This window comes from Drosophila sechellia, chromosome 4 (genome assembly GCF_004382195.2).
Source record: "Drosophila sechellia strain sech25 chromosome 4, ASM438219v1, whole genome shotgun sequence".
In the NCBI taxonomy this organism is placed as follows: Eukaryota; Metazoa; Arthropoda; class Insecta; order Diptera; family Drosophilidae; genus Drosophila; species Drosophila sechellia.
The window spans coordinates 936286-961351 of record NC_045953.1 but is presented as its reverse complement, the minus strand read 5'-3'; the positions used below and the strand labels follow the sequence as shown (position 1 = coordinate 961351).

The window sequence follows — 25066 nt, the reverse complement described above, 5'->3', positions numbered from 1 at the left end:
ATCTCGGTTTTTCATAGAATATTACATGACATTGACACTGTCATAAATATTAATAGTCCTACTCTTAAGTACTGCTTTAAAACGTCAGTTTCACATGAATTGTGGGATAAAAGAGCTCATGTATTACACGCACAACAATTAACTAGCCAATTAAATTCAATTATCGTTACCTAAATTCGTTGGTGAAGTTAATTAAATAGAAAGCAGCATTTAACATTTCAATTTTCGCTACATACCTCTAGAAACACAGGGTTAATACGACAAACTATTATTTTTAGAAGGGCGCAGGCGCGAACTTTTGGAAACGCCCCCGAAATTGGGAAAGTGGATTCTTATTGGGTTATTTTTTCTAGTATATATATATATATATCTTCTTCTGTGGTGTATCATTTGCTTTCGGTCTCTTATTGGCTATAGGCAGGAGTATTTTGTTCTTAGAATTTCACAAGCTGATGGTATCGGTATCGGGTTCTCACTCCTGCTGCTTTCCTTTAAACGATGTCAATACCAACGAATATGGTGTTTCATATTCAGTTTTCGCACCCATTTCGTGTTGGAATAATCTAGTCCTCAGAGAAAGTAACGACTGTGTTCGATTTTTTAACGAAAATCGAGTATACTTTCTTTTATCCAACTAAAATATGTAACTTCAATAATGAGAAATATTACGTATATACAATATACATATCAAATATATCATAAAAGTGGACAGAAATCTCGAAGCAAACAAAATAATATATTTTATCGCACAATTTACGAAACTTCACAAACAGTGAAGTGATGCTTTGTGTTAACACTTTGCGAGATGAATACAAACGGAACTTGAACGTAAGTCAGCAAGTAACATAACAAAGAGGATAAATACCTTAAATCAAACAATATTATAAATATTAAACTAAAATATATATATGTATATATGTGTGTATTAATTTTAAAAAATTTCGTCAAAAACGGCGGTGATCTATAAATATATAATATATATGTATATAAATATAGTATACAAATTTCGTCAGTAAGTGTCCTTACAAATAATCGACGCAAAAACATTTGTATGCCCCTTACTTGTATAGTAAAATGGGTTTACAGTATTCTCCTCAATTTATCTAACAAATGTTCATAATACCCAAAGTTCGTCTGACTCCATTAAGGATTTCATAAATATTTAAATTTTAAGCCATAAAAACAATATACAAGATACTATTGTAACATCAATTACTTTTAAGTATAACAAAGTTCTTACAAAGATTCTCATTAAGTTAACTCTTTAAAAAAAAATATATACTCTGGACGTTATCACTGCGGGGACGTAAGGCCAGATAGTGACGACAATAGTGAAACATTTTGGTTGGTTTCTTAGTCTGTCTGCAACAAACCCTTATTTTAAATTAAATGAAACGAAATGTGCATCATTAGTTCGAAAAATAAATACTTACAATCGCTTAAAACAGTGCAAAATATCGTAAAAACCAATGCATATAAATTCCTTATACCATGAACAAGTTTAAATTGTACTCTTCGGTAAATTGTATACGGTAAATGGGTAAATTGTGTACTCCTTCGGTAAATTGAATACTTTCTGACTAAAATATTGTATAAATTGTATACTAAGCTCGAAATTAAACGTAATCGAGCATATCGATCTAAATTATATTTAAAAAAATATATATTGTTTTATTTATTCTTATATTATAGTACCCGTTACTCATAGGGTAAAAGGATATATTAGTCAAAAGCGGCCAACTCTGCCACGCCCATGTTTATTTTATAAATAATTTATAATTAAATAATTATAATATAAATTTTATTAGTCTTGTAAATTTCCATCGATTTGACAAAAAACTTTTTGCCTCGCCCACTTTCACGCCCTAAAACAGCCCAAAACTGACGCGCCTACACTTTTAAAATTTTTTTTAGATATTTTTTCGTTTTATGGTTTGTTTTGCGAATCTCCGTCAGTATACCAAAAACTGTTGCCACGCCCCTCCTCTCACCTACAAAACTCCCAAAATGGTCACGCCCACACTTTGAAACCATTTTTAAACTTTTTCTTATATTATTCCCCAATATCTATTGATATCCTAAAATGATGAGTAACGGGTACCTGATAGTCGGGGAACTCGACTATAGCATTCTCTTTTGTTTAGTCTTATTTTAAGAATATTTGTCCCCAAATATATTTTTTACTAGTAATTAGATTGTTTCTATTCTAAGGAATTGTAAAAATGCGTTGTGTGATAAGCCTTATAAAAAAGTTGACACTTTCCCACTTTGGATATGTTTTGATTAAAGATTTACGCTTTATAATGCCCATTCGGTGGCTTTTTGTTTTCCTTAGGTAAGCTGAAATGGCCATAGCCATAGACATATCTAAATATGTGTTTAGACATGATAAGTAGGCAAACTATAAATATGTTCTATTTATGGGCTGCAATAAACATGTCACGGGGCAGCATAAGTGGCAACTACAGATAAGTACGATTGCAGCGGCCTATTGCCGAAGTGTCAAGAGATATGACCACGCAGGAGATGATTAGCGCGGTCATAGGCCTCAAACATAGATTTAAGAATAAAACTCAGCTGCATTTACCAACGCAGACTGCGGCGTCTTTGGATATAAAATATGTACGGAGATGATTGCAACTTCAAAATACAAAAGTTTTGATATCAAATTTTAAGATGAAATATTTTTTTGTTATAAAAAGGGTTAGTTCTTTCGTATTTGATGCTTAAATTTTTAAACGTGCAATGTTAAGGAATTACAAGGCTCTACAGCTTAAAAAAATGCATGATAAAAACTTACTTTTTTATGATCAGCATACGCGTATCGAGATCGAAACATTTTCAGGGTACACATAGTTTTCGATACTTTAATTGTTTTGAGAAAATGTCTTCTCGCCATCCAGACGAACCGATATTGGTATCGGGAAGACCCGATCTCAGTATAAAGGAGAGCCGATCTCGCTTTTGGAAAGATTTATCTTAAATAAGTGTTACACTATTTTTTAAAACATTCTTTTCATAGTTAATTAATCAATAATTTAACTATAAAGAAAAAAAGCATGACTGTTGATTAACAACAAACCTTGTTTGGTACATCCCCGGGTGACTTTGATAATGCTCGTGGCGAGGCTTGTTAAACCTGTGATGGAGATCGGTCTTCTTGAAATATTACAAAAGTGTATTAATAATTTATTTATTTACTAAATTTCTTTAAACACAAATGTGTGGATAAGTCGAACTTTCAATTAAAATAACATAAAATGCATACACATCAATTATATTAAGTGAATATTCCACTCAAGGCTTATTGTTAATATATGTAGATGCACATACATACTCGCAAATGTAAAGCACATGCATTTACATACTTACGCACCCTTACATACGCACCCGATGCCACAAATATTGTAATACTTACTTACAGATGTGGAAGGGCCTTTAATTGCCAAAATTTATAACCCTTTAATTTGTCGTTTTCGCACTTTATACCACTTATCCTACAGGAATATTTTCATTCTAACACCAAATCCTATAAAATCCAAAAGCTCTTGTGATTTCTGGTGATTTAAAGTCCAATAAACAAAAAAACTCGCGTTGATAGCACACTCGGCTAGTAATCATCCTGGTGGAAGCTATTTGTATGTTTTAGTAATCGGTTTAGAAAAGATATGTTCGCCCTGTTTCGTATAAATACTACACATTTATAAACACTAGGAAAGTGATTTCAAATGGATTATCAAAAGTCTTAAAATAGAACTTTTCTTCGACCGAATATAGGATGTTTAATTTTTTATATTATTTACTTTCATTGCAAAGTGAAAGCGTTTCTTAAACAATATATGTTCTCGCATTAAAGCAATAGCGAAAAATTTTCGATTGAGATTACATGCGAGTTACTGATTTAGTAAATTACTGTTTCTACGGATACAAGCGGTTTGTATCAAAAGCAAAATAATTAGTCAAGGTAAACTCAATTATCCGCACATTTCATTTTCAAATGTTAATCGTCTAGCAATTTAACCCAATTAAATATGCATGATGTTTTACGTGTAAACAAAAGGCCATCACTGGGACCGGTACCAGCAGCGGCAATCTGTGTTGTAAAGTTTGCCCGCCCCCAAAAAGAACACCTATTATTTGCCTGTTGACAGTACCCACTCAAGCGAATTATTGCCAACTCATCAGTGGGTATTTTAGTCCATTTTTTATCTACCCCAGTATCTGAATATGTATCGTCAAAAGGCATATGCTTCCGAAATCAACCCCCGGAACTTCCGAAACGTAATCGTTTTCGATTTTAATAGGCCGTCGTATACGTACAATTGGATGACGAGTACACACTTCCCATTTGAAATATGAAACCTGGACAATCAATTGAAGTGAAAGTTTGAGGCGCTCCCTGGCGTAAACAACCACTCAAATTAATTAGGGATAATTGAATTCACATTGCAAATGCGGTTTGCACCTTTTAATGTCGAAGCTTACAAATTAAATTTTAATTATCTTGTCTACCTACACCAAAAATTATTTATTTTTTTATATTGTTGTCCGATAAAAATGTGTTTAATTAGGAAGACAGGTGAGAATTGTCAATTGTTAAAATCCGATAAGCCAATCAAAACATATTACCAAAATAAAATTTGCTCAAACAATCATGTCGAAGGAAGCGATTCCGACACTATAAAGAACAAATATTCCTGATCAGGGTAACTAGCCGAGTCGATCTGTCCGTATGAAATCTGTCCGTATGAGATCTCAGGAACTATAAAAACTCGAGAGCCTAGATTAGTTTGTTCTCTGATTTTTACACGCGCATTCTTACACCCAAAACCGTCCACACTTTTGAAAAATGTGTTGACATTTTTCCATTTTATTTCTCTTGTTAAGTTTTATTGGTATGTCCATTACCGGGTAACGGGTATCTTATAGTCATGGGACTCTATTATAGCGTGCTCTCTTGTAATATATAAAATGTTAATACAAAATTTGAAGCTTACTCTTACAAACAACCCCGCAGTGCGTTAAACCTCAGGCACTCGTCCCTGCTTATTCGATTTTGATCGAAAGTTTGAGTACATCTGCCAGATTGTTAACAATCTGCCGTTTTTCTAAATACTAACATAATTTTGTCATTATTTACCTCACTGGTTTGTAATTCGTTCAACCCTCGGATTCTCCAGAAGTTAACGAATACCGTAATCATTTGTTTCGCCTGCCGTTTGCAATTTATCCGTGGGCATGTAGTAACAAAGGCATTAAGCTTAACAATCTGTACTTTATAACTTTTTGCTAACCTTATTATCTCTAACGAAATGGTCTCCAGGGACAGGCTCCTTTTCAATTATGCTGTTCTCACGCATTCTATAATTGAATAAGGGAGTTTTCACGTTACGAATAAATTTGTAGTAAAAGTTAATACTTATGTAGTTAGAAAAGTTTCACTCTTTATACAAATGCTGAGGGCATATTGATTTCAGTCAGTTTGCAACGCAGTGAAGTCCGTGTGGTTGCTTCTCAGTTTTCAGCATGAAACTTATAATTCGGTCATTGGCAATTCACAATTTTGGTTTTAGCTTCATAAGCATGGGCTGGTTTATAATTCAGGCGCTGTAGTAATAGTCGGAAAAGAATTAAAATAATAGAAATGAAATCATATTTTCGTTGTTTATAATTTGTTCTTATTCGCTCTAGTCTTAGTTTTTAGTTTTATTACCCTTTCTACCCAGGTAGAAAGAAACGGAACTTAATGATAGAGAAACCATACAAGAATGTAACAACCACTCTTTTAAAGATTAGATTTCTTTAAAGGTTAGATTTCTTTCATTATACCTGTTACTCGTAGAGTAAAAGTGTATATTGGATTCGTTAAAAAGTATGCAACAGTTAAAAGATAGCGCTACCAACCCTATAAAGAATATATATATCATCAGGTTCGCTATAAATTTTTTAAAAGTTAATCTGGCCATGAGCCGCTCAAAACTTTCGAACATTTGCAAAAGGTTTCATTTTTGTATTATCTTGTTATTTTTCCCCCATTTCTATTGATATTCCAGAAAAGTATAATATTTCTCCTGAGCACTTCCACCAGCAGTGTAACGGATGTCTTATAGTGGTTGGTATTTTATTGATTAAAATTTCTTTATCTATGTAACAATAACACTGTAATATCGTCGTAAAGTGCTATAATTTTATGGAGAGTTTTAGAACAGTTTATGTAAAGGTAACGGCAATCCAAAAACAGACTGATATAACAATATTATCTAAGAAAGTGAATTGTTAAGAAAGTTTTAACAACATATTTTAATTGAAAATATTTTCAGCAGCTTTTTTAAATGTATTTAAATGAAAATTTTCAAATGGCTTCTATATCTGTGGCTCACTTTGATGGGATGGAAAACGGTCAAACGTCTCAAAGGTCAAATCACGTACGTACGCTAATATTATCCGTATTCAAAATAGCTTTGTTGGTGTTTTATTCCCGCTTTTATTTCTTTTCGAAAAGTTTTATTTTCGTTTTGAAACCTTAAAAAAAACGCATCCTGAGACATAAGTTTAATTCCTCTATGAACGTCTTAGCGAACTACCAGAAAATATATTTAAATTGTATTTTTCCATGATTTTTCCTAAGGTGGGCAATATTGGGTCATTTAGATTAAAAACTTTATAAGAATCCTTAGGAAAGTTTGTCCAAAAATAGACACATGCCAGCAAGTCTTATGCGTCTTCTTGAAAAACAAATGTGGGATACAGTTAACTTCAGCAGGGTCAACAAAAAAATAAATTTGTTTAGAAGGTTATTAATTTCTTTTTGTTCTCATTTTGTTTGGCACTAAAAAATATTTAAATCAGATAAAATTCTATATTCTATGTTCAAATTTATAACCGTTACTCGTAGAATAATAAGTTATACTATTTTCGTTAAACAGTCAGAAGGAAGCGTTTCCGACTATATAAAAAATATATATATTATTGATCAGGATCAATAGCCGAGTCGATTTAGCCATGTCGATCTGTCCGTATGGAAGTCGAGATCTCAGGAAATATAAAAGCTAGAAGGTAGCGATAAAGCATACGGATTCTAGAGACAGCAGCACAAGTTTGTTGACTCATGTTGCCACGCCCACAAGCCGCCCAGAGCTGCCAAGCACACACTTTTAAAAATGTTTTGATTTTTTTCATATTTTTGTTAGTCTTGCAAATTTTTATCGATGTGTCAATAAAATTTTTGCAACGCCCACTCTAACGCCTTAAGGCCGCCAAAACGGTCTCGCCCACACTTTTGAACAAGTGTTAAATTTTTTCTCATTTTATTCCCCATTATCCCAGAAAAATGATCATTTCGAGTTCGCAATCAGTCTAGCTCAGTAACGGGTGTCTGATAGTCGAGAAACTCGACTATAGCATTCTCTTGTTGTAAAAGTGAAATAGAGTAATGTCATAATGTTAAGTAAAAAGTAAAAAAGGCAACAGAAAAATTTAATGAAAGGAAATAGAATTTAAAAGTGAAACAAAACTACATCATAAAAAACACATAATTTAAAAACTATTGAAATATCCTTATAAAAATTTACTTAAGAAGCATACCCTCACTCCAGAAAAGATATTGCGGTCGTAGGGAAACTAGATACTATGTATCTATTCTCATTTTATTTATTCTTCTTACATAAGTGAATTTAAACTAAGTGTGGGGTAACAAGAAAACAGAAAAAATTAACGAATGCAAACAAAAACAGTTGAAAGCAAAGTAAACATTAAATCAAGAAAACTCAAAAACATTATTTCTAACTGCATTCAATTTTAGAGCCATAGGACTAGTCAGCTGTTCTGTCAATGTAAATTCTGTCATCTAAAAAAAACACTTTATTATTCCATTGAATAATTGTGCCAATGATAATAAGAAAAAATCGGTAAAGAGAAAATAATAAATTAATGATTAGAACCATAAAATAATTATTAAAATTAGCGATGCTAAATTAAACGTTTCTCTGAATTTTTAAAAATCCTCTTTTGTTTAGTTTTTGCGCACATTATAAGGTGGTATTGATTTAATTTTATTTTTGCGTATTGTTTGATGAACATATATGTATACATATTAAATCGTATTATTTTATATATAATACATATACATATAGTTGTTATATTTTTTTATTGAGTCGAACTAATATCCCGTCAGTTGACTAAGCAAAACGCTAAGAAATAAAAAATTATTGCAGTTTTCACGTATTTATTCTTTTCATCTCAGCTTAAGACTAAATGTTAGTGACAAAAATCTTTCCTAAACTGGCGTTTTGCTTACATTATTTCTGGAGCGATATCGCCGCTTGGGATATTGATTGTACACAATGAGGGGCTAAACACAGTGGACAGTGCTAATTATGTGATTACGCGATTATATATTATAATAATAATAATACTAAATTATAATTATATAAAACACATAATTGTACAGGAGTACACTTTGAAAAAAAGTTTTCCAACTGCGTACATATTAATGATATAAATTTCTTCTTTACTTTATACCTACATATATGTACATATATAAACCTTTGTTATTACTATTGATTGTTATAAACTATTAAAGCTCACGCCAGTTGTTATGACTACACAAATTGAAATTAAATAATTGTCTGATACTAAAAAATGAAAACCTATAGTTAGATACCTAGATACCATGCATTGAATGGTAGAAGAAAAAATTAATTAGTTATCCCTTTGTTATTTTATTAATCGCCAACAATTTTATTAATCGCCATAACATAATCCACATCAATAAAACTAAAGAGCTACCCTGGAGCGTCATATCCCTATGTAGGGTATTAAGAATTTCCTTATAAATGTCCCTACTTATTAATTTCTCCCCATAGATCGATCCAACCGTCCGCAAATGTTTTTTGTTAATTTATAAACTTTCGAGCGAGTAGCTCAAAAATTAAAGGGAATCACACATTCTTTTCAATAGTGCCGCTATTTTAGCGGAGAAAATGGGGCCGCATGTGTAAAAACACAGTAGAGTAAAGGCAAAGACACTAGAATAACAAGATGCATAACGGCCATACATTCGTTTGGCACTATGCAGCCACTTTTTTGGGGAAGGCCAAATTTGCTCTCTTTCCGCTCGCTCACGCTGAGAGCATAAGAAATCTAAAAATAGAATTTGCTTGCTTGTGTGAGTAAAAACAAGAGACGAGAACGCGTATATGTGTGCGTGTTGTGCTAGAAGACGATTTTCGGGCCGAAATCAATTCTGATCGAAGAAACGAATTTACATATTTGGAGTTGTGGCCAATTTCGTAGCAATATGATGAAATAAAATAAAAATTCCGTGACTATTATAATTTTAAAGTTTTTTATATTCGCTTGTTAAAATCGCCGCTCGAATTAGCTACCGTTTACATATTTATATTTTATTCTTATTTTATTTATATTATGTTATATTAATTAATTATTTGTAATATATGTAATATTCGGTACCCAGGGAACACCACGGGGAGGCCATTAGAATTGTAATGGGGTCCTATATTAATTAGGCCTTCGAGTCGACTTGAAATATTTTAATGTATAACATTAAAACATTTCCATGTTCCCCAATTAAGTTATTTTTCTAACTATTGTTTTTTTTTTATATTTTGCGTCCAGTTTTCAGTCGCCAATTATTTAAATATATGTCGCAGCGTTGGCATTTATTTGCGCCTGACCTTCCATGTTGGCAACTAAACTTTCCGAGCGAAGCGAATTACAACCGGCGTGCGTGATCGTCTGTATTCAACTGATCTCATTTTCTACGCATCGATCTATCCTTTACACACGCTAGCTGGACTACACTTGGCGACAGCGCGACGACGCTGTCGCCTCACTCGTAACGGTACTTAGGCGCCAGTCATATTCTACGTTGTAGTCAAATTCTAAGAATGACCTCTCAATATACCGAACTCATTGCGCAGCTGCGTCTTGCAAGCACAGTGGTCAAACCATGCTAATAATACGACAGACACGTACAGTGGTCAAAATACATTCGTAATGCGACACGGCCTTTCTGACATAATACACGTCCTCGTGTGTTGTCTTAAATCTACCACATAAGTGATAACACTTCAGGATTCAAAGACTCTCTGGATATTTCAAAGAATTATTTCCATTCAATCCATTTCTGATTCAAATTAGTTTCAACTTTAGTCTTATCATAACATGACTAACTTACTTAAATTTTCGTAACACAACTCAAATTTAACAAATCATACCACTCGTGTAATTCCTTTAACACATTTTTCTCTTAATCTTTCAAATCAAACAAATTTTGTAGTTCCTTTTAGAAATAATTAACTTATCTTTAGTGTAGTTCCTTTTACACTTAATTAACTTATATTTTGTGTAGTTCCTTTTACACATACTGAACTTATATTTTGTGTAGTTCCTTTTACACAAACTGAACTAATATTTTGTGTAGTTTCTTTTACACAAACTGAACTTATATTTTGTGTAGGTCCTTTTACACAAACTGAACTTATATTTTGTGTAGTTCCTTTTACACAAACTGAACTAATATTTTGTGTAGTTTCTTTTACACAAACTGAACTTATATTTTGTGTAGTTCCTTTTACACAAACGACCCCCGCCATAACAAGTCTCTTCTGCTATGGTGCGGTCTTCAGTTTCTCTATTGGGCAACAGACACAACTCCTATTGTGCTGCCCCTGTCTTTACATAACTCATCGTGTATCTGATTGTTTGGTATTGCTCTTAAACATTCATGAGAATACTTATATGTTCGTTTACATGTTAAAGATTTTAGCGTATATCTATCTCCATCCAATACTTCAATTATCTTAAATGGTCCTTTAAATTTAGGATCGAGTTTAATTTGATGACGTTCTTCGTTTTTGAGCAAAACGTGATCACTCACTTTGAAATGTACTATCTTAGCCTTATTTTTATCAAACCTATTTTTATCGTATTCGGCTTGAGTTTTCATGTTCTTTTTAGCCTCCTTTCTCAAATTTTCTCTGTCTACCTCATCATCGTTATCTTCGTTTAGCGGCAACAGGCCAAAAGGTCGAGCTTCTTTGCCAATCAATAATTCCAAAGGGCTACATTCAGTCACACGATTAATCGTGCAATTCATTGCTAGCTGCTCTTCAGCCAACGCATCCTGCCATGATCTCTGACTAGACTCTACAGCCGTTAGCATACCTTTCAGGGTACTCGTGACACATTCTACCTGACCGTTTGCTCTACTTGCACCCGTAGCAATTAAATGTAGATTAATTTTTGAGAGGAGCAAAAATCGCGAAAGCTTTTACTTGCGAAACTACGTCCTTGATCTGCTATAATTCGAGTGGGTAAACCAAACGAGGACACGGTTGATTTTACAGCCTTAATGCAGCTATCAGAATCTATATTTAGTGTGTGATGAAAATAAACAAACTTGGTGAAGGCATCTATAAGGACGATGACATATTCCTTCAAATCATTTTTGCCACTCAATTTGCCTGTGATGTCAATATGTATCGTATGCCATGGTATTTCTATTTTAGGGATTGGATGCAGCTCAGCCTGCACTTTTCCCGCTAGTGGCTTAGAAACTTTACAAGTAATGCAATTTTCTACGAATCTACGCACATATTTAGGCATATTTTCGAACTAGTAATAACAAAAGACTTTGTCCAGCGTCTTTTCCCATCCAAGATGCATAATGGATTCATGGACGTGATTTATGACGGCCCATCGAAAGCCCCTTGGTATTATCGGCAAACATTTGGTCTTACTGTTTCGCTGAATTTTCCTATGTAATATTCCCTTTCGCAATTCATATGTTTTATCCAGATTTCCTGGTAACTTATTATTCCTTAACTTTACAATTATATCCTGTATCTCAGTATCTCGCTGTTGTTCTGAAACCAACCAGTTATCAGATAACTCGGTCAAATTGATTCGAAACTCTGAAATCTTATTCGTACCTTTCTGTTGTTCAAGCACTGGATTTCGAGAGAGAAAATCCACATGCGCCATTCGCTCGCCTTTTCTATACTCTATTTCGAAATCGAATGCCTGTAAAAACGCCAACCATCTATGCACCCTCGGTGTTAAATCTAGTTTTGTACGGCTGGCCTTTAAAGAATTACAGTCAGTGTATACTACAAATTTACGTCCCTGCAAATAATGCCGGAAGTGTTTTATAGCATTTACCACTGCTAACGTCTCCAGTTCGTATGAATGGTATTTAGATTCGGCGGGAGACGTACACTTACTGTAATACTCTACAACATTAGGTTTGTTGTCAATTTTATGTAACAGGATCGGTCCATACCCAACACAACTTGCGTCAGTATGCAGCTCTATTGGGTATTGCGGATCGAATATGATTAAAACGGGCGTCTGGGTCAATATGGTTATTATTTTTATTCGCACCTGTTCATGCACTGGTAACCACACAAAGTCAGTGTTTTTCTTAGATGTGAGAAGAACATCATCAATATACACAATTGCATAGGTGTAAGCTAAATCTCCTAGGGCCTTCATTATAGCCCGCTGGAAAACAGATGGTGCGTTTTTCAAACCAAACGGCATTGTCAAGAACTCGTATTGACCCTCTGGCGTTACAAACGCTGTTCGCTCAATTGAGTCCTCATGGACTGGAATTTGATAAAAGCCGCTTGCCATATGTATGCACGAAAAATATTTTACACCCCGAAGCCTAGCAATTTGATCTGAGATGAGGGGCAATGGATACTTGTCAGCCACTGTGTTATCATTTAGCATGCGATAGTCCACACACAGTCGATCGGTGCCATTCTTTTTTTTGACTAGCATCATGCTGATCTATTTATTTTGCTGATCTATTAATCTAATTTCCAACTGCCCTGTGGTGACCGTAGTCTTTGGTATTCCATCGATAAACCAATCTGAAAAACATTTTAGAATTTTTTTCAAGGCTGCCTTATCAAGATCATCAAGTTCACGATTTGATTCTATTACTTCTTCATAATTGATAGTTACTAACGATTCTACTCTTTTGGTTGTGTAAATTTGAAATTTGTCAGCGTCCATGGTTACGCCAAAGCCCTGGCCTAAAATTTCACGACCAATTAGTACGTCATATTTCAAATACTTATCCATAATAACATGTAACAAAATCTCAAAATAACATTGATCAATATTTATATTACATAATAGTTGTTGAGTGCTACATATTGAATGATTACATATGCCGTTCAATTTTACAATGTTATTAATTCTTTTGCCACTAAATTTATCGGCAACGCTTTCCTTAACCAAGGAACATTCAGCGCCATAGTCGAAGCAAAATGGAACAGACTCACCGGTTGAACTTCTTACTATTCCTGATTTTCCCTTTTCATCAGTTGCTGATGCCTTTGGTGTCTGCATATTTTTGATGATCTCCATTAGGTTGTAGTTTTGCACTTGCAATGCTGTCAGGTATGTATCGGTGATATTTGTAGGCAAAGCGGATCCCACTTCTGATGTCGCAGCGTTGGCATTTATTTGGGCCTGACCTTCCATGTTGGCAACTAAACTTTCCGAGCGAAGCGAATTACAGCCGGCGTGCGTGATCGTCTGTATTCAACTGATCTCATTTTCTACGCATCGATCTATCCTTTACACACGCTAGCTGGACTACACTTGGCGACAGCGCGACGACGCTGTCTTAGGCGCCAGTCATATTCTACGTTGTAGTCAAATTCTAAGAATGACCTCTCAATATACCGAACTCATTGCGCAGCTGCGTCTTGCAAGCACAGTGGTCAAACCATGCTAATAATACGACAGACACGTACAGTGGTCAAAATACATTCGTAATGCGACATATACATTTTTTTTATTTATGAGATAGAATTCTGAGCTTAGCTTGCTTTTTTTGTTTATCAGCTATCATCACAGTCCACTTGCAATGCTTAAAAACCAAAACTTCTATAAGTTGGTTTAACAAATCTGTTCTATGTGCATAACATTCATTATTTTCATAAAACCATAATGAGAAGGCACTACTTTCATTTGTGCACTTAATGCATTGCTCAACAATACATTTTTTTATACACATTTGTTTTTTATTTTTAAAAATATTTTCGAAAACTTTAATGTGTATTTTGCAAATATTAAAAAATAAATCAGATGGTGCCTTTAATTTCCCGAAGTCCGAGTCTATTGAGTAGTTTTTCTCATGTTTGAAAAGCTCTGATGGAGCTGTTAAATGCTCGGTTTCTTTTAAAATTACCGATCTGCATTTATCGCAACTGGATCCTTTAGCAATATATCCAACAAAATATCTACTGGAAGTTAGTTCAATGGGTACATCATTGCACAAAAAGTTATCTATATTTTGGTCAAAGTACCTCTCATTGTCTTGCAGAATTTTGGAAAATGATACAGAGTATTCTTGTTGCTGTATTTCTTTTTTTTTCAATGAAAGGCTGATATATTATCGAATCGAACTTTATTGGCAACATAACATCATCATCTGATTCGCAATTCGACTTTTGTGAAAATTTAAAAATGTGTAGAGATATGAGCTTGGCAATTATTATATTAAATTCGTTAACTGAAGGATTTCTGCAGTTACCACCTTTTGCTCGAACGCACGCAAATATATTTTCAAGGGGATCCTGGTTAACTCTACTAGTTAAAAAGAAAAAGTGGTCTGCGTGATCCTTAAAGAGATCTTCGACGAGTCCAAATATAGCTTCAGTAGTTTGGATCAAGCCATCAACACAATATATTTTATTCCCGTGATATTTAACGCTTTTTAGGTATTCCTGCATTTCCTTTAGTTTATTCCAAACTGCATTGTTAACTTGAAGCGCGCATTTCATGGGGTTTTTGTCAGTTAATACTCTGCTATTCAGGCAATCAAAGTAATCATTAACCTTTTGGACAAATGCAGCCGTAGAAGCTGCAACTTCGGAACTATTTCGATGTAATTGCTTGTTTTGGTTAGAAGTCTTAATTGCCGCTGCAACAGTGTGGCTAAGTGTCTGAGTTGCCAAACATACGCGCATTAGCTCAAATCTAGTTGGATTAACGTGGCTTCTTGTTAATTTAGTCATTCTCGTTACTGATCCATGATCTAATTCATAAACCTCTCGAATGACATCAAAATCAACTAGTCCGTCATGGGTTTCAAAATTAGCTTTCAGAAAATTATTCCTTATAGACTTGAAAAGAAGCGGAATGTCATAAAACATATAATATTTTTTATTATTTAAGGTAAAGTAAGGTTTCTCATTGGTGACTTCAAGTAGTGAGGTACATTTTCTATTGTTACCTCCTTGATCGTACACAACACCCCTTACTTTGAACCCAATTTTTTCAGCGATATTAATGTTTTTATAAATAAGACTTTTTAAGCAATCGCCTTTTATATTCGTTTCGGACACGAAATAGTTTATTATAAATTTCCATTTTTTTAAAATACCCCTAACAACAAATACGCAAATATGGCTTATGATTTTATTAGAGCGATCAAGTAAATGCTCTATTCCATCTATAATATCAACTGACACATTGTAAGCTAGGTTTTTTTTTATTGCTACTTCATCACAAGCCAATATGCACTCTTTATCAGATGCATTCATTTCTTATTAGATTCTTTAAGGGCTGAGTACAAACATTCGTTGTCTCCGGGCTGTAATTTTTTGATGCTGTTCCACTTTTGCAAAGATGATGGACTTGGAAAATTTAATTTTAGCGAGTCTCTTAAAAACGTATATGTCGATGTGGACCTGTAATATATGCTCTGAGCAAACAATTTTTCGCAATCATTCCATCTTGTATTTGTGCCCTTTTTTTCCTTAATAAGCATTTTCGCCAATATTTTTTCATTTCCCGTTAAATTTATTTTTTCTATTTCAGAATATATGTTTTTCTTGGACTTGGATTCCAACCTAACTAATTTTCGTTTTAGATTTGAGTTTTCTTTCCTCAAATTTTTAATTAGAGTTTGTCTCTCATCTGACAATTTTTTAGAAGCGAAATATTTTTTTTTAAACACTTTTAAAGTTTTTGCATTTTTATGGCACTGCCGACAAACTTCAACGGCGGACTGTGAGCGGTGTCTTTTTCGTGGAGGCGATCCTACAGCATTTAAATTAATATCGTCATTTTGGCAACTATCATATTTTGTAAGATTGCGATCTGGAATTGTCCCTTGCTTCAAATATTTTACCCCAATATCATCTGGGGAGAAATGATCTTGGCATAAAAACAGTGATGAAGTGCTCGCCATAAAATCTTCTGTAAATTGGCATTTTTCCGCCCATCTTATTAACATTGTTGGATCCCTTTCAGGAAATCTAAACAATTTAAGAGCGGGGAAATCGCGCCTAGATTTCCTACAGTGGGATAAACTGCACTTGTTCCCACTTATGAATCTTCTTTTTTTCTTGGCCATATCCATAAGGTCATTCAAATGGGCCATTTAAATGTTTTTTTCATTTACAATTTATAAATAAAACCTTTGTCGAAAAGCAGCAGCACGTTGTATAAGCGCGAAAAATTACGAAAATACGTAAACACTATTCACTATTCACTATTTATCGCAATTACTATTTGCGCTTATATTTCCGTACTTCACTATTGCAACAAAACGATTTTAGTTGAATATAAACTCGATTATATGCGAAAAGATGAAAAAATCGAGGAGCTCTGCGTATAGTCAACTTTAAGAAAACGGGCTAAGAGAAATTAAAAGGAAAAACAAAAAATTTGGCGCGCTATTCTTCCCACCCAAAAGTGCGCGCTTTTTAAAAATATCAAATTGGAATATACAAAAAAAAAAAAAATTTAACTGGAAGCTGAATATAATGCGCATCTTAAATAATACAAATGGTTCATTTACATACATCATATTAAGTCAAATGACTTAATAAGTATACTAAATAATTAAAGCAAATACAAAGGAAATTATTATAATTATTATATATAATTATATATATTGCATAAAAATAATAATTATTTTTTAATTTCATAAAAAAATAATAATTTTATTAATATATAATAAAAATAATAATTTTATTAATAAATAATAATATTTCATAATAATATTTCATAAAAAATAATAATACGTAGTAGAAAATAAAAATTAATAAAATAAATAAAAATATGAAAACAGTTCCTTGCAAAAGTCATATCGTCAGGCACGAAGTGCGGACACAAGCACTCAACAATCATTGCCTTATTAATTTTTCTCACGCCGCAAGCTGAATACCCTAATGACAAGTATTCTAATATAAAGTCATTTTCGAAATTCATTTTGTGATGTACATAGATTCGGCTATTACTATTTCTAAGCTTTATTTAAATATTAATAACGTTAAGGCAATGCAAAACAAGAATTTTTCGCATGGTGCCAATTGATAAAACATAATATAGATTTAAAGTCAACGAACTTCTAAGGTGAAGGGCATATTTTGTCAAATTTACAATGCATGAGCACACGTATGCACACATACAGTTGTCTGGTATCACTGTATGCGTAGAAAAGAGCAGTTTGCTGTAGCGCTCTCCGCTCTTTCTCTCTCGAACAAAAACTCAAGAGAGCCTGGAGCCACCTCTAGAGCCACGGCCAAAAAATCGCGTGCCAAAAATTTGTATGGCCGTTCCGCATCTTGTTATTCTAGTGTCTTTGATAGTACCCATAATAAAAATAAAAATCAATTGGATAATGATTCAAATGTGGCCGTGAGTAAAATGATATTGTCATATTGGTAGAAATTGGCAAGCCAAAAATAAAAAGTTGCCAAAAGTGTAGATTTGACGGTTTCGGAGGTTGCTAGGAGTTAAAGTGGGGATGTCTATCTGCTGAAACCAACTTCCAATCCGTCTCTCGAATCGGTTTGCTTAATCTCACCTCTTTAATGTTTATAGTTCCCGAGATCTCCTCAGTGGTTATACATAGACGAACAAACAGACGGACATGTCCAGATCGACTCGGCTAGAGATCTTGAATTATAATTTATATACTTTAAATGGTTAGAATAGCGTCCTTCTTCTTTACCTTTCAGCGAATATCTGCAAGGTGGAACTTGACACCATAAGACATTAATTTGAGTTTGGTAAAAAGAGAATTGAATTTTGTATTCCATCTTAACACCTGGCTCTTTTCTGAATCTAAGTTGTTCCGTTGGCTTAAATACACCTTTTCGTCTTTCGTTCCTATGCCTTTGTGCAATTTGACTAAATTATCAGTTCACAACAGCAAAGTAGAGAGTAACTATTCTTCCGTGTTTTACGGCCTGTTGCACAGGTTCTAATATGTCTCTTTATTATAATGGCTAGAGTAACGGGTATAAATACGCATCGATTGACAGCCCATATGTAAAGATCCGATGATGGTATTTTAAAATACTAAAATTGAAATACCTGTTAATATATATTTCCTACGCTGATGACATATAAACACCTGGGGTTAAAGACCTTTACTATATGTCGTTAAAAAGGCATTCGCTTTACAAATACTTCTATGCTATGCGCAAAAGGAAAACAAATTATATTATTTCACTTTTTCTTGGATTTTTTTATACACTACGATTTGTTTTTATTCATAGCTGCTAATTATCAATAGTTTAAACATCAACATATTTAGTAAGAATTCCCGTTTAAATTTTGTTATTATGTGAAAACATGACTTGCACTAATTTAAAACAAGAGAGAACGCAGGTATCTCGGCAATCAGATACCTGTTACTTAGCTGGTGTGATTGCAAGAAAGAAATTTCTTTTTTTTGCAAATCAATAGAAATGGGCAATAAGAAATTAAAATAAATAAAATTATTTTCTAAAAGAGTGGGCGCTGCAGTTTTCGGCTGTTTGTGATCATTTTTTGGGAAATCAATGAAAAATTTAACAGACATAGAAAAATGAAAAAATATCGCAATATTTTTTATGGCCAGCTCGATTTGAGCAAGTATGCTGTTTTTATTTTGTATGGTCATGTCCAAACGGCATTTTAGTGTCATGGACTTCTTTAATAATGCACAATATCTCGATTAAAGAAATTTTGGTTTGCCAACATTTAAAAAATGCTCAAAAACATATATCAATAGTTTAGTTCGATACAGCAATATCCCTGAACTCCTCCAGTTACAGACTTGTGTAACATGTAGATAGAAAGTAATTTTAAATCTTTGGTTTTTTTCTTTGCCCCAATTCTATAAATAAAGAATTATGGAATTTTTCATGGCTTACACTTAACCTGACCTTACACGCTGTTTACATCTTTCCCTTAAAAACTTACTTCTAAAATTAAAAATTAAATCGTTTTTTAAAAGCATGGGGAGCTAGTCTTATAAGGTTTTTGGGTCTTAGGGGGGCCTCCATTCCTAATCTCAACATTATGGCTTTAATAGTTTTATAGACAAACGGACTGACAGAATATATATACTTTTCACCCCTTTCATATTTATCATCAAATATACTGTATAATTTCGTATTTTTTTAATAATAAAAGCTTAATATTTGTAGGTTAGCTCCGTTTTGCTGTACGGAGTGCAGATTGTATCCTTGCACATTGAAGGTCAAGAGCGCCTGTGCTTGGCGCAAATATCAAATACATTACTAAAACAATTCAGTTACAACGAGATACACAACAGGAGAGTCGCTCTTGGCATTACTTGTGTACAATGTACACCCGTGCAATTGGAAATATTGAGGAGAGCGGGCGCCATGCCAGTGAGTTCCCGACGATGTGGCATGATTACCCGCAGGGAAGCGGAGCGTCTATGCAAGAGTTTCTTGGGCGACAATACACCACCACGACTACCTGACGACTTTGCGTTCAACGTCCAGCACAAATGTGCTTGGGGCTGCCGCGGATCCTTTCTACCCTCGCGCTACAACTCATCAAGGGCTAAGTGCATTAAGTGTTCATATTGTGGAATGTTTTTCTCGCCAAATAAATTTATTTTTCACTCACATCGCATAACAACTAATGACAGGTACGTTCAGCCTGATGCAGCGAACTTTAATTCCTGGCGTCGACACATGTCTCTGAGTGGAAATGATTACGATGAGAAAATAATTCATGCATGGGAAGATGTCAAGGCCATGTTTAATGGCGGCACAAGAAAGCGGCTTGTTGGAAGCAGCATTAATCCTCGAAGTCCTGGCTCACCAACACAATCCACTGCGGTAAGTTCCGGAGTTGGCAGCAGTTTATGTGGCTCCCCAACGAATTTCGAAAGAGATGCCAAGGAAGTCCACGGGAAATCGGGGTCCTCGCTCCCACAACGCTCGCAGATCGACAGCCAGTACAACTACGGAACTGTAGCTGCAGCCGCTGCTGTGGTTGGTGTAACGGCGGTAGCAGCTGCAACAGTCGGCGTTCCCTTTAACTTACATGGCTCAACCGTCCTATCACCTCTGCATTCCCTTCGCAATGAACGTGATCTTTCTATAATGCCAATTTCCAGGAACTTTGTAGTGGACTACATGTGGCAGCAAAAGGACCAACATTATCAGCAGCCTTACGCAAGAAAAATCCCTAGCGGGGACAATAGCGACTCAAGCCTAGACTTTGATTCCTGGGTTAAACCAGACTCAAACAATCCAATATCGAATGCGAATTCAGTTCGAACGTCGGATAATTGTTCTTTGAATATTAAAAACGAGTCCCATTCCTCAATTTATGGCATTATAAAGAACCGTAAGCTCTCTGGAGTGGCAAGCAGCGGGCTTAACCTGTCCGATTACAACATTCCTTCCATTCTTAATTGCTCTGCGTTTAAACCAGTCGTCGCTTCGACAGCCATTGTGTCAACTTCTCTGTACACAAGATCCAATGAATCAACACGAACTGATTGTAACAACCCAGCACAATCTACAAAAACCACAACGGTTCTAACGCATAATAGTATTTCAGCCTCTTCCCACCAGATAGTGGGTCATAAGACTTTTTCGCCAATTTTAGGAAAAATTCATTCTAATTCCGAAAGTAAGAAAAATTCTCATGTAGCACAAATTTTATTATAATAAACGTATTTTCAGAGAAGTCAATAGTATCTGTTTTCGCAAGTAGTTCGACTAGAAATGCAGATGATAATGATGATGACGACGAAGTAGTAGACATCGAAACAACTGAAGATGAAGGGAAATTCACAGTTCAACACGCTGACAGCCCCAGAACACAAGACGACGCTATTAGCGGAAGCGACAGTACTAGCCGTTCTCCGTCTACCAGTACAAACATAGATGTAGAGGCTGATGTCGATGTAGATATTATTACAACAGACACTGAGGACCAACTAGAGTTAAATGTTGGCCGGTACTCAACTGAGAACACAAGTCATTCCATATCATTATTCCAAACTGAGAAAATACAAATTTCAGATTTATCTCCCACTACAAAAACGACGAGCGGCGATAATGAAGCTAACACTCCAAAGGCAAGTAACAATCTTACTTAGAAATCAGCAAAAAGCGCAAATGTTACTTTTAAACCGCTTTTTAATAAGTGAGGGGTCCATAAATTGGGACTGTCTATCGTTGAAACAATCACATTTTGCATTTCTTATTTGTATGATATTTGGTGGCAACACTTTTGCGGAAATGGACAAGATCAAGGCTCAGGTGTGGTTATAGCATTCCTTGGTATTTGGTATTACTTATGATTTAAAAAAAAAAAAAAAAAAAAAAAACAATGATTTTTATTTCTTTGATCAATTTAAGCCAAAACAAGAAAAAATTCTAAAGTCGATTGGCTCGACTCAGATACCCGTTACTCAGCTAGTATGAATGCGAAATTTCATTATTTTTCCGGGAAATCGATCGATTTGCAGGATTGAAATGAGAAAAAATGTGACAAATTTGTGCTGCGACTATGTCTCTAGAATCTGTATGCTAAATCTCAACCTAGCTTCTATAGTTCCTGAGATCTCGACGTTCATACCAACAAACAGGGCCGGACTCGGCTATTGATCCTGATCAAGAATATATATACTTTATTTAGTCTGACTTTTACTCTACGAGTATAATTAACGGTTATAATTATATATAGCAAAAAAGGTGTATACCGAATTATATAATGCTTTATCAGAGAAAAGAAAGAATTCTTACTAAATTCCGTCAACGCCAGTCTTTTTTCGACTGCTCCATTGAAAGCTATATACCGTACTCGTCCCAGGTTTATCAAACAGAAATTGTGTTGGAGTTTATTTAAGCTTATATATATTTCTTTAGAAAGCCAACCAATGAGTAACAAGTACTTACGCTTAATAACGTATGACAAAAATGATAAGTTGGACTGCAAGGGGTATATAATTGTGTACATTGTGTTTACAACATATTATTTTTTAAATCTTTCTTTTCAGGACGCAAAAGAAATAAATGGACATTTAAAAATTTTAGCTCGACGAAAAAAAGATAAACTTCAAAAGGATCGATGTCTTTCCAAGAGGACATTATCAAAATGTGTTAGTGAGAAATCGCGTATAAAGGGCTTAGCTGCTAATGAATTATCATCCAGCTTGCAAATTCAGCAACATGTTGACTTTCCAGTATTTTTAAAATCACAATTGCATTCTTTTCGTCCGCAACAAGCTCAACAGGTGGTATCCCTTACCACCAACTCTGTGGCGGAGTCCAATAAGTGGAGTTATCCAGTCGGCAACATTGGACCATTATGTTGTTATCAAACTTCTGGAAATAAAAATTGTCTAGATTTTAAGTAATTTTTGAAGAAATATAAAGAAAATTTATCTATCTTATTGATCAAAGACATCTTAAGGCTATGCTCAATATAAATAATTTATCACAAATAAAAATAATTTGCAAAAGCATTGCAAAAATAAATTTATTTTATAATTGTTTTTAACGGTGCCTAAATAAATTGAAATATTATAATACATACAAAAATATAATTTCAAATTGCTTCACTTTGTTAGCTTTCAGAACCGAATAAATAAAATTATCTTGAAAACAAACCAGAAAGCTTCGTTTAGAAAAAGATGCGCCAGTAGCGGAATTTCAATGGTAAGTCAAATTTCTTTGTCTGTTCGCCCGTGTACTGTATTTTAAAGTCAAATTTTTGTTCTTAAAAAACTCTACATTGCAAGTCTAAAGGTATCTTTCATTTTCAAGGTTTTTAAAAAGTTGTAACTTCAACAAGAGAGGAGAAACTCAGTCGAGTTTCCCGACTGTCAGATACCCGTTACTCAGGTAGTGGAAATGCTAGCACGAAATTTTATAATTTTTCTTAGATATTCTTTAATTTTAAAAATTGTTCAAAAGTGTGGCCGTGATTGTTTCGGGAGTTTTGAGGTCTTAAGGAGGAGCGTGGACATTTTTGGTATACCGATAGAAATTGGCAAGACAAACAATAATACGAAGAGAAATCAAAACATTTTTCAAATGTGTGAGCGTGGTAGTTTTGGTCGGTTTGTGGTCGTCAAAGTAGGCGTGGAAAGAAATTGGTTGGCAAATCTATAAAAATTTACAAGACCAATAAAAAAATGAAAAAATATTAAGTCATTTTTCAAAAGTGTGGGCGTGGCAGTATTTGTTTGTGGGCGTTAGAATGGGCGTGACATTAAGTTTCTTGACAAATCGATAGAAATTTTCAGGAATGGTAAGAATATGAAAAAATATCAAAACACCGGGTAAAAAAATACAATACATGCCGTAGAAATGCATGATTAATAATTATTAAGTAACAAAATCAGCCGTATTTTTCGCCTATTGCCTAGATACTCGATACTCAGCATACCGATGGAAAATGATGGGAAAGGTGTAGGCGTGGCACTGGCCAGTTTGACTCGGCTAGTGATACTGATCAAGCGTATATATACTTTATAGGGTCCGACCCTATAAAGCTTTCTTCTTTCTGTTTCACACTTCCCAGGTCTTTGGATTTTCCTACTCTTCAATTTAACACACATAAAACTGTCTAAAATTTAAACTTATCAAGATATTATCAAGGTCAATGCAGGACGGCACATAGAAACTGGGTGCCGCACTCTTAGACCAACACCAAAACTTCTGTATATTAAAAAAAAACGGGACTATGTCCATACAAATACTTGGATAGATTTTGATAGAACATGACATTGTGTGGGACCTAACGCTGCGCTTATTTTTCTGGACATTTATGCACGAAGACCATTCCCGAAGTCGACCGAAAACTTATTGCGTGCATTTCGTTAGACCGCTGGCAGAATATTTTACCAACGTTATACATTCCTTGTATAACTCTGCGTACACCTCCAAAAAATTTCAAAATCAATCTATCGGGCATGCTTCGGTAATCGATCGGTGCTCCGATTTTCGAATTCGTAAGAATTTTTCGCTTTGTAAAACGCGCACTTTTGTCTGGCCGAAATGAAAAGTATATGCCCATTTTTTATATTACTAAAAGAAAAAATTGTTTACTCAGTGGTCTAATGAAGTTTATTTATTAGTTATTTAATATACAATTTTATTTCACCAAAAATTTTTTAAACAAAATTTTGCCGTCGGCAACAATTTCGATTGGCACTTACGTTCACAAAAGTTACCCCGAAGGCTGCCACTGTTGGTGAAGTGAAACATGCAGGTGATAATGCTACTAATATATAAAAGAATTCACTATTTTAAATTAAAAGAGGGCCAAAAGTGTTGTTCGTAAGTAATGCAGTAAAAAAATACTTGCGAACATAGGAACTAAAACTGTGAAAAAGGTGGCCGCTGGAAAGCAGCTGTTTACTGTTTAGAAAACATTCCGATAGCAAAACTTTTGCTAAATCGAAAGATTCAGACCAAATCGAATTCGGAAGGAAATTACGATTACCGGAGTATGCCTGATTATTATTTCTTGATTTGTTTTGTTTGTTTTTTTTTTAAATAATATATAAATGTTTTTTATTTTATTTTTCAAGTGTAAATAATTTTATAAATTATTTTAGGAAACATCGACGTTACATATATACGTTTATTTTGTATTTTTCAAGTGTAAATACTAATATCAATCGTTTTAGAAAACATTCGGCACCTCAATCGACTAGCCTAATATAGCTATAGCGCCAGTAGGAAAAACCTAAAATTTCTTTTCCACAATGTCACCACTTCAAAATTCCATTGTTTCACAG

At 34.2% G+C, this 25066-nt stretch overlaps 1 protein-coding gene and 2 long non-coding RNA genes across 7 annotated transcripts; 1 reads left to right on the top strand and 2 right to left on the bottom strand.

Moving 5' to 3' along the window:
• Window positions 1-934: 934 nt before the first annotated feature.
• On the bottom strand, window positions 935-18390 carry LOC116801908. 2 transcript variants are annotated; one of them, XR_004362267.1, is made up of 7 exons: window positions 18008-18390; window positions 17861-17952; window positions 5420-5607; window positions 5295-5361; window positions 5141-5212; window positions 3083-3159; window positions 935-2978 (listed from the first exon to the last, which is right to left on the bottom strand). It is a non-coding gene; the product is annotated as an uncharacterized LOC116801908 (long non-coding RNA). The 2 variants fall into 2 exon arrangements; XR_004362268.1 differs by lacking the exons at window positions 17861-17952; window positions 18008-18390 and adding an exon at window positions 9696-9809 and having other exon boundaries at window positions 3083-3156.
• LOC6620099 (dentin sialophosphoprotein) lies at window positions 6244-22718 on the top strand. 3 transcript variants are annotated; one of them, XM_032723779.1, is made up of 4 exons: window positions 6244-6425; window positions 19473-20940; window positions 20994-21270; window positions 21336-21591. In XM_032723779.1, the coding sequence occupies exons 1-4, from the start codon at window positions 6333-6335 to the stop codon at window positions 21370-21372; spliced, it is 1875 nt and encodes a 624-aa protein (XP_032579670.1). In that variant the 5' UTR covers window positions 6244-6332; the 3' UTR covers window positions 21373-21591. The 3 variants fall into 3 exon arrangements, with proteins under 3 accessions (XP_032579670.1, XP_032579673.1, XP_032579671.1); XM_032723782.1 differs by adding an exon at window positions 22316-22718 and having other exon boundaries at window positions 6318-6425; window positions 20994-21391; XM_032723780.1 differs by lacking the exon at window positions 6244-6425 and having other exon boundaries at window positions 19942-20138; window positions 20420-20940; window positions 20994-21591.
• LOC116801907 lies at window positions 22150-24161 on the bottom strand. Of its 2 annotated transcripts, none has more exons than XR_004362266.1 (2): window positions 23710-24161; window positions 22150-22660 (listed from the first exon to the last, which is right to left on the bottom strand). It is a non-coding gene; the product is annotated as an uncharacterized LOC116801907 (long non-coding RNA). The 2 variants fall into 2 exon arrangements; XR_004362265.1 differs by having other exon boundaries at window positions 22150-22643.
• Window positions 24162-25066: the final 905 nt, after the last annotated feature.